Source organism: Triplophysa dalaica, chromosome 18 (genome assembly GCF_015846415.1).
Source record: "Triplophysa dalaica isolate WHDGS20190420 chromosome 18, ASM1584641v1, whole genome shotgun sequence".
NCBI lineage: Eukaryota > Metazoa > Chordata > Actinopteri > Cypriniformes > Nemacheilidae > Triplophysa > Triplophysa dalaica.
In genome coordinates this window covers 8,016,015-8,026,178 of record NC_079559.1, presented here as the reverse complement: position 1 = coordinate 8,026,178, position 10,164 = coordinate 8,016,015, and the positions used below count along the sequence as shown (strand labels likewise).

The 10,164-nt window shown below is 42.7% G+C and overlaps 1 protein-coding gene across 5 annotated transcripts; it reads right to left on the bottom strand.

Moving 5' to 3' along the window:
• Window positions 1-272: 272 nt before the first annotated feature.
• Window positions 273-9,888, bottom strand: LOC130439813 (tumor necrosis factor receptor superfamily member 14-like). Of its 5 annotated transcripts, XM_056772384.1 has the most exons (8): window positions 9,789-9,871; window positions 6,806-7,104; window positions 6,552-6,677; window positions 6,222-6,371; window positions 5,961-6,048; window positions 5,709-5,884; window positions 3,387-3,408; window positions 273-3,239 (listed from the first exon to the last, which is right to left on the bottom strand). In XM_056772384.1, exons 2-8 carry the CDS (start codon window positions 6,933-6,935, stop codon window positions 3,236-3,238), a joined length of 696 nt encoding a protein of 231 aa, XP_056628362.1. In that variant the 5' UTR covers window positions 6,936-7,104; window positions 9,789-9,871; the 3' UTR covers window positions 273-3,235. The 5 variants fall into 5 exon arrangements, with proteins under 5 accessions (XP_056628362.1, XP_056628359.1, XP_056628361.1 ...); XM_056772383.1 differs by lacking the exons at window positions 273-3,239; window positions 3,387-3,408 and having other exon boundaries at window positions 5,475-5,884; window positions 9,778-9,888; XM_056772385.1 differs by lacking the exons at window positions 273-3,239; window positions 3,387-3,408 and having other exon boundaries at window positions 5,475-5,884; window positions 6,806-6,850; window positions 9,789-9,872.
• Window positions 9,889-10,164: the final 276 nt, after the last annotated feature.

The window sequence follows — 10,164 nt, the reverse complement described above, 5'->3', positions numbered from 1 at the left end:
TAGGCAATTTATGTGCCATCGCAGTCGGGGGCCCGTCCACCGCCCTGCTACTGCGTGCCCGTTGCACACTGCCCCCCATCCCTGCAGGGAAGCGTCTGTCGTAACTACGACGCGCCTCGAAACCTGTCCGAACTCCCGCTCGCTAGAAGGACAACTTTGCCCAAGGGATGAGGGTACGACGGCACAGGGGCGTGATCGTAATCCGCCTGGTGCCGCGGTGCCACGCCGTCCTCGGAACCCGACTCTGAAGCCAGTGCTGTAGCGGTCGCATGTGCATCAACCCAAGCGGGATTACCCCGGCTGAGGATGCCATGTGCCCCAGGAGCCTCTGAAATAGTTTCAGTGGGACCGCTGTGGCCTGCCTGACCTGTGTCAGGCAGCGTAGCACCGACTGTGCACGCTCGGTAGTGAGCTGCGCCGACATGTGGACAGAGTCTAGTTCCATCCCGAGATACGAGATGCTCTGCGCTGGGGAGAGCTTGCTCTTCTCTCGGTTGACCTGGAGGCCCAAACGGTCTAGGTGCCCGAGCACAAGATCCCTTTGCGTACTCAACACATCTCGCGAGTGTGCCAAAATAAGCCAGTCGTCGAGATAGTTGAGTATACGCACGCCCTGTTCCCTGAGGGGAGCTAGGGCGGCCTGGGCGAGTTTCGAAAAAACCCGCGGAGACAGGGCCAGACCGAAGGGCAGGACCCTGTACTGATACGCCTTCCCCTCGAACGCGAACCGTAGAAACGGTCGGTGTCGAGGAAGAATGGAGACGTGAAAGTACGCGTCCTTCAGGTCGATTGCCACGAACCAATCTTGGTGTCGAACTGACTCCAAGATGCGCTTCTGAGTCAGCATCCGGAACGGTAGCTTGTGCAGGTACCTGTTCAGGATCCGGAACCGGAGGGGCCACAGCAGAGGGGCGGGGCTGTTGGGAAGCAGGCTGCGCTCGGGGACGTGACGACCGATGGGTGGTCATGCCGCGGCGGGGCAAAATCTGTTGAATCGCCTCCGTCTGCTTCTGTACCGCGGAGAACTGCTGTGCCACGTTCTCCATGGTGTCACCGAACAGCCCTGGTTGCGAGATGGGGGCATCCAGAAAGCGGGCCTTCTGTGCCTCACCCATCTGCGCAAGGTTCAACCACAGATGCCTCTCTTGGGCCACCATAGAGGACATCGACCGACCTAATGCGCCTGCCGTGGCCTTCGTCGCTCGCAGCGCGAGGTCGTGGCAGTACGCAACTCACTCATGCGAGTGGGGTCGGGCTTCCCTTCATCCAAATCCTTCAGGACTTTAGCCTGAAAGACCTGGAGAATCGCCATGGCGTGGAGGGCGGAGGCGGCCTGTCCAGCGGCGTTGTAAGCTTTCGACACCAGGGTCGAAGAGAGCTTACACGCCCTAGACGGGAGTCTAGGTCGACCCCTCCAGGTGGCAGCCGTCTGCGGGCAGAGGTGCACCGCTACAGCACGCTCCACCTGGGGGATGTCGACGTAGCCTCGGGCCGCCCCGCCATCCAGGGAAGTCACAGCCGCCGAGCCCACGAGTGTAGAACGCGCCGAGAAAGGTGCATTCCAAGACCTCGTGAGCTCCTCATGCACTTCCGGGAAGAACGGCACCGGGGTGGTTCGCGGTTTTTGGCCGCGACCCGTACCCAGGTACCATTCATCAAGCCGCGAGCGTTTCGGGGAGGGCGGGTTAGCGCGCTGCAACCCGATGCTCACGGCTGCCCGGGCAAGCATGGCCGACATCTCCGGGTCGGTCCCATCACGAGCTCTACCGCCCGTGGACAGGAGCTCGGAGAGATCGTCCCCGTCTGATGCCAGTAGGCAGCTGTCCGATGCCTCGACAGAGATTTCGTCATCATCCCTCTTGCGAGTCTGCCCGCTATGGAACGGTCTACCGCCGTCCATCGGGGACGCACCAGGTGAGCGAACTGGGGTATGGGCGGTTCGCCGAGCCGGAGCTGGCGAAGCGACATCCATAGCAGTTCCCATATCACCCCCGCTGCTCGTCGAGGCGGTCGACTTCGCCGAAGCGGCAGCCGAACTCGCCTGAGAAGCGAGCGGGTTGGCGGCAACAGTTCCGAAGAACGTCGCCAGCCGTGACCGCAACACCTTGATAGACATGTCCTCGCAGATAGGACATGTCGTATCACTGAAACCTGCTTCAGCATGCTTGACGCCCAAACATGTGACGCAGGTTTCATGGCCGTCTGACTCGGGAATGAGTCTGCCGCACCCAAGGACACAGCTGCGAGACATGCTCAGCAGCTGGGAAATTTGCTCTTTTAGAATAAGGCTCTGTGGGAATTTGCCGGGAAGTCGAAGGGAAGACCGTCATCACACCAGGGGATCCGCTGCTTCCACGTCGCGCCGGCAGGAGAAGAAAGACTCTCTCGAAGAAAAAATAAATTTGACACATATAGTGCAAACAGTTCCGAAGAACAAAAAGGGTGAATGAATGACCGCCGCCATCTTCCTTTTATACCCGTATGTACGGGGCGGAGACTTGCGTGGGCAGGCCATTCGCCAATCCTATTGCCGTTTAGAAATTCCTCTCGGAGATGATAGGTTCTCAAGATCAAACCCCAGTCGTCTCTCAACACAACGTCGAGAGACCGACTGAAGGGGAACTGCTTTTTATCACATACTTAGGAAAACCACATTAATTAACGTTCCATGTTTTTACTTCATAAGTGTGTCCCATCGGGTTAGAAACACTACATGCTCATTTGGGATCTTCGCACCCACTAGGCAAAAAACAGGAAATACGTCATGAAAGTAGTCAAGTGGTCCAGTGCGAAAATTGGACTCAGCCTTACTATACCCATTCAGGTAAAAAAAGGACGTACCCATTTAGCCCTGTTGAGTACGTACCTACTGAAATGAAGTACCTACTCGTTCAGTATGTGATTTCGTATTCAGCCAGAGATATACAGAATTAGTGTCAGTTGTACCATTAGTGTCAGTTGTATGATTGAGACCATGATTTGTCTTCATGTTCCCTAATCTTTGCACTTGGTTGAACATGATGTTTCATATAATTAAATATAATACACACAAACATGTGTGTGCAATAACACCATTACATTCATAAGTTTAGTTTTGTTTAGAGTGAATTACTGTTTGCTCATTTATCCACTGTCCTTCTGGCTTCACAGAATGTCTGTGAGTGGATTCAGATCTACAACCATTTCAATTTCTTCCAGCTTCAAGCTGTTGTGTTCATCATTTTCTCCTTCCCCTTTATCTGAAACATAAGGAATATGCACCTTGTATTATTTTCCCACAGTGAAACAGTAAGAGTTTTCACCTCAATATCTTTTATTTGAAGAATTATTTATACAAATGCAGATTAACTTAACCAGACCCCAAATGAGAATTTCATCACACTTACCTGTTAAACTGGTTCCCACTTCCTGCAGAAAAATAAATAAAATCCACATATTTTATTTATAACAAATATATTTACAGTTGTTTCTTATTCACATTAAATAATTGTATTTATATAGAAGTATATATTCAGTATACCTGAATCCCTGTTTGATGTGAGAAGATAAAAATACAGTTGTTAATAAAGTAATCGTCCTTACTTATGAATATTAACAGAATATCCTATTTACGCTGTTAATTGGCTCATAATTGATAGATTTGAGTAGAATAATTTTACACACGTTTTATTTCATATATTTCAATAATTCCATTATATATTTACTAACCATTACTTAGTATTGTGCATTTATTAAATTTTATATATCATATATTCATTCATTTTTTCATTTTATTATTCACTATTATTTAAAAATGTTGTACTGATTTTTAATATTGTTGGTGGGTGCTGTATTGTATTTATAAGTAGATACAGTCAGGTCCATAAATATTGGGACATCACCACAATTCTAACATTTTTGGCTCTATACACCACCACAATGTATTTCAAATGAAACAAACAAGTTTCAACAAATTTAACTGCAGACTGTCAGCTTACTTTTGAGGGTATTTACATCCAAATCAGGTGAACGGTGTAGGAATTACAACAGTTTGCATATGTGCCTCCAACTTGTTAAGGGACCAAAAGTAATGGGACAATTGGCTTATCAGCTGTTCCATGGCCAGGTGTGTGTTATTCCCTCACTATCCCAATTACAATGAGCAGATAACGGTCCAGAGTTCATTTCAAGTGTTCTAGTTGCAGTTGGAATCTGTTGCTGTCAACTGTCAAGATGAGATCCAAAGAGCTGTCACTATCACTGAAGGAAGCCATTATTAGGCTGAAAAAACAAAACGAACCCATCAGAGAGATAGCAAAAACATTAGGCGTTGCCAAAACAATTGTTTGGAACATTCTTAAAAAGAAGGAACGCACCGGTGAGCTCAGCAACACCAAAAGACCAGGAAGACCACGGAAAACAACTGTGGTGGATGACCGAATAATTCTTTCCCTGGTGAAGAAAACATGCTTCACAACATGTGGCCAGATCAAGAACACTCTCCAGGAGGTAGGTGTATGTCTGACAAAGTCAACAATCAAGAGAAGACTTCACCAGACTGAATACAGAGGGTTCACCACAAGATGTAAACCATTGGATAGCCTCAAAAACAGGAAGGCCAGATTATAGTTTGCCAAACGACATCTAAAAAAGCCTTCACAGTTCTGGAACAACATCCTATGGTCAGATGAGACCAAGATCAACTTGTACCAGAGTGATGGGAAGAGAAGAGTATGGAGAAGGAAAGGAACTGCTCATGATCCTAAGCATACCACCTCATCAGTGAAGCATGGTGGTGGTAGTGTCATGGCGTGGGCATGTATGGCTGTCAGTGGAACTGGTTCTCTTGTATTTATTGATGATGTGACCGCTGACAAAAGCAGCAGGATGAATTCTGAAGTGTTTCGGACAATATTATCTGCTCATATTCAGCCAAATGCTTCAGAACTCATTGGACGGCGCATCACAGTGCAGACGGACAATGACCCAACGCATACTGCAAAAGCAACCAAATAGTTTTTGAAGGGAAAGAAGTGGACTGTTATGCAATGGCCAAATCACCTGACCAGATTCCGATTGAGCATGCATTTCACTTGCTGAAGACAAAACTGAAGGGAAAATGCCCCAAGAACAAGCAGGAACTCAAGACAGTTGCAATAGAGGCCTGGCAGAGCATCACCGGGGATGAAACCCAGCGTCTGGTGATGTCTATGCATTCCAGACTTCAGACTGTAATTGACTGCAAAGAATTTTGCAACCAAGTATTAAAAAGTGAAAGCTTGATTCATGATTATTATTCTGTCCTATTACTTTTGGTCCCTTAACAAGTGGGAGGCACATATGCAACCTGTTGTAATTCCTATCCCATTCACCTGATTTTGAATGTAAATACCCTCAAATTAAAGCTGACAGTCTGCAGTTAAAGCACATCTTGTTCGTTTCATATGAAATCCATTGTGGTGGTGTATAGAGCCTAAAATGTTAGAATTGTGTCAATGTCCCAATATTTATGGACCTGACTGTATATGTCTCACCATCACGAGATTCATAAATGTCTCACAGGACAATGTTTTAAAAACACTTTCTTGCATGGTATAACAATAGCTACTGAATCTTTTTCTAGTCAGACGAAGCTAGACTGATCATTGAAGCACAACTGTCACTATAGTAATTTGAGAGAATTTACATAAATGAATAAATGACTAAATGAATAAGTAAATGAAGCTTACCTGAACTAGACTTGTTCTTCTTACAAAAACGAGCAAAAACAATTAGTGATAAAAATAATATTAGAGTTCCTATAATGCTACTAGTGATGATTGCTGTCACAGCAGATGAGTTTCCACATTCAGCATCAGATGAATGTGTTCCTTGATGTGTTTCAATGAGCCCCAGGGCCTCACATCTGTGAATGTTATACATCAGCAGATTTGTTGAAAAAATTCACAAACTCATCACAATCAGTTTAGGTCAGCACTCACTTTGTGTGTGCCAAACAGGATGAGAAAGATCCGTTTGAATATGTTTCACCTATACAGTCACCACACACAGTATCTGTGGAGGCAGTACCTGCAGAGACAATGAATGTATGATCACTGTTAATATTCATCCCTGTTTGTCTGTCAAGAGAAGAAATTAAAGAAAAGTAAAAAAATCTTATTACAAATGTGCTTATATTTTTCTTATCTTAAAACATGAAGTGTACAAAAAACTTTGTTTATTGTTTTGGTGTTATCACATACCTGCTTGTTTGATGTATTTCCCAGGGCTACATGTAGAGTGTTTCACAGCTAAAGTACAGCTGCCCTTATTTGTGTCAATGCAGTAAAATCCTTCTAGTGGTCCACAAAGAGTGTTTGAAGATCTGGTGCAGACTTTATTCACTTTTACACCTTGCCCAGATAGACATTTTGGGTTAGTGAAGCATGCATCTGAAGCAAATAAGTTTCTCTGAATCATATCTTGAGTTGACTTGCATTAATGGACAATGATCTCCACTATCAAGCTATAGGCTCCATTGATTGTGTTGTTAAACAAAATGTAACATTTTAAATATTCAGGGAAACAGTCACCTATATCACACACAGCACAAGGGAAGCAGTTGGTAAAACCGTTAGATGCATCGATGAAGGTGAATTCAGGGCAGGGAACACATGTTGTACTGGAATCATCTGCGCAGTGCCAAAGAACATGATTCCCTGCAGAGGTAAGATTGAATTTATCTTAAATTCGTATCTAAAATGTGTATTTATACCAAAAAAGTTATGTTACGAAAGATTTACTGATTTAACGTAGGCTACTATTTAAATATTTATTCTTGTCTTACCTGCAGCACACATGGGGCAGCACTGATTGAATATCTCATATTCCGCTCGGGAACATCCACAAAAACAAAATTCATAATTTAGAGGGACAATAAAAGAAGTAATGATGATGATAATCCTTAAAGTGTACATGGTATAAAAAATGTAGAGTAGTCAATTTATGTGATCACATGATGGCTTTAACACAATCATCATTGATGTACTGTATGGACAACTGAGATGGAAGGCAACATGTAGTTCAAGATTTCCGAAGATGTCATCTTCTTCTGTGATATATAATTGCTCCAATTATATGAAAAAACTGAAACAAAACAAGGTGAATTAAATCAAACGCCGCATGCAAGTGCAAAGTACAAAACATTACTTTCATATTTTATCTATAACTGACTTAAGAAACTACTCATTTCTACTTTTATAAACAAATCGTGGCAACATTAGGTATTTTAGTTTCATATTTTTATTACATAGTGTATATACGGACGATAAAGGGCTATTCAAGCTAGTGTGAGCGCAAGTGTGTCCAATGTCTTAAAAATGCCAAAGTGCAGTGCCCTTAACGCACACTAAACCCACACTCTCCACGAATACCACTTCCGAGCGGTATTTAGGGCGAAGTGTATCCAATCATGCATCACGTTCTGGATATGAATCGTGTGATTTTTTGCTCTAGTCTTGCGAGATGTTGTGGAAAGCTTTTCAGTGTATGTTATACTACTACTTTGAAAGATATTTCTTTATTTATTCTATGTTTGGCTAAAATGTGTTTTTCTTTTTTTTTGTTCTTTGATACAATACAAATAAAGCGCTATAAAAATAAATCTGACTTGACTACATAATTACATATTTCAAATAATTTCCTAGCAAAATGCAGTGTTACATATTTTATTGGTGAAAACTCCAGAGTTATGTATCTTGTAAAACTGCTTTTTATCTCATAATTAAAAACACCACATGTTTGCACTTGCTAAGTGTGTATGGTGTTTATTCTTTATATATTATTGAGTTTTCTTATATAAAAGAATATAGTTAAGGTAGTTTTAGAGGCTATTGGCCCGGATGGGCACCAAGCTAAGCATAAGGCATCTGCTTAGCATCACACGTACACATATGATTTGTACGCACATACAACACATCAGTTGGTTCAAGTTACAAACAAACACACGAACACTAGTTTCAGTCAATATTATCTTGATTGAAGTACATGTTTACCCTTTAAGTACACTAAGCACTAAGCTAGGCGTGATAAATGACAACGTGTCTTTCCTGTATTAGTAACTGACAAAGTGACATGTTTCCACATTTTAAAGACGGATGTATGTGTTTTTCTTTTAAAAAACTTAAGAAAGGGTCCGCCACAGTTGAAAGTTGATAAATGAAGCTGAATATTTAACTGTGGATGGACTAACAAAAATAAGTGATGTCATGCAAAACCTAATTGGGTAAACTGGGATAACAACTTGAGAACAATGTATAAAAGATGGAGTCAGATGTGTATTCAGCTTTCCTGTAGCTCCTGTAAGAGCATTGCGTTAACAACGCAAGGTTGTGGGTTCGATCCCAGGGGATTGCAAATACCTATGTGAAATGTATAGGATAAAGCAATGTAAGTCGCATTGGATAAAAGCATCTGCCAAATGTCTAAATGTATATGTATTCGTTGGACATCTTCAGATGAACTTTGTATATCTCTCTTTTGCTCGAGTAAATTAAAGATTGAAAGCCTTGAAACTTGGCTTCTTGATCTTGATTTCTTCCAACATTTGGTGATCAATTTTGCCACTACAAGTGTCCCATCGGGTTAGAAATACTTAATTCCACTTGGGATCTTCATGCCGACTAAAACACTAGGGCCAAAAACAGGAAATACGTCATGAAAGTAGTCAAGCGGTTAAGTGCAAAGACCACAAGTGAGGGTATTTGGACGCAGCCACAATCTGGTCCAAACGACAATTCGTTTCACTAGTTCGCCACAGAAAATCAAACAGAACTCTCTGGGAAAGTTTGTCTTGGTCCTGTAAACACCCTCGAGCCACCATTGCTCCATGGCCATTAGGTAATAGGTGGGGGTGTTATGTAGAACAACCCGGACTGTGGGAAATAACACGTCATTTTATTTAGCTGAGGTCAGAGCAATTGAGAGAGAGAGTCACGTCTTCTACGTTGACTCCCAGAAGTTACTAGTAACGCAGAGAGCTCGGACTAAACATACCAACTGAGGTTAACTTCTAACCCATTTAAAGACGAAAGCCATTTAATGAATAAAAAATGAAAGAAATAAAGAATTTAAAGAGAAAACATAACTTCCTCGAACTATCTGAAGTCTCCATGAATCAAATGACACAGGCTCTCAATAGTTCCCAGAAGTTACTAGTTACGCATGGAGCTACGACTAAACAGACCAACTGAGGTAAACTTTTAACCCATTTATAGACGAAAGGCATTTAATGAATAAAAAAATGAAAGAAATAAAGCATTTAAAGACAACTTCCTGGAACCATCTAAAGGCTCCATGAATCAGGTGACTCTCCAGTTTTTTGGACTTCCGTTGGCAAAGACACACTCTCTCTCTCTCTCTCTCTCTCTCTCTCAATGGCTCTGGCTGAGGTATGGTCAGATAAGGTCTACATAAATGTAAACGATAACATTTGATAAGCATGAATACTTTTGAATGTCGCGTTGCAGACATATTTGTTGTTTGTGTTGCCACGCGCGCAGAGGCTATTTGTATACGTAATGATAATCCCGCCTCCAGACACAAACAAAATGTTCGAAAACTTTACCGTCTCAACGTTTTCGAGCTTAGGTTTACCGCAAAACGCAGAATGAAAGCGCAATTGGCCTGGACAATGCCGAGCCCTTAACCAAATGCTGTGATCCATTTACTAGGCTATATTATAGGCTTACGTTCATGTGCAATTTTACCGACTTCCGGATTGCCTGATGGAAAACACAATAGGCTTTACTTCTTACTCACATTTTACTTACAGTTCTTTAAACGGCAAGAGTCGTGGGTCCGTTTCCTTTCGAAAGAGAAATCTGAACATTGCGAAACACGCTATGGGAATCCCCTTTACCAAACCGGTAAAAATGAAAACGAAACCCAAGACGGCACATGGGACGCGGTCAACCATATAGACTGCTTTTTGTTGAATGAAAAGGAGTAATCTAAATGTCAAACATTTCAAGTTTAAAATAAGTATATTATTCACTGGGAACATTTCCTCATCTCTGGGCTACAACTCGGTTGTTACCTATATTTAGGATATTAAAAAAGTTGTATTGTTTAAAACTGGATTAAGCTTTTTTTATTAAAGGTATTACTTTACAAAATTATAGATCATATAAGTGGAACTCATTTTTG

Bases quoted from the DNA above. Each gene is read 5' to 3' on its own strand.
- LOC130439813 (XM_056772381.1), bottom strand. From the start codon at position 2,251: ATGTCTCGCAGCTGTGTCCTTGGGTGCGGCAGACTCATTCCCGAGTCA.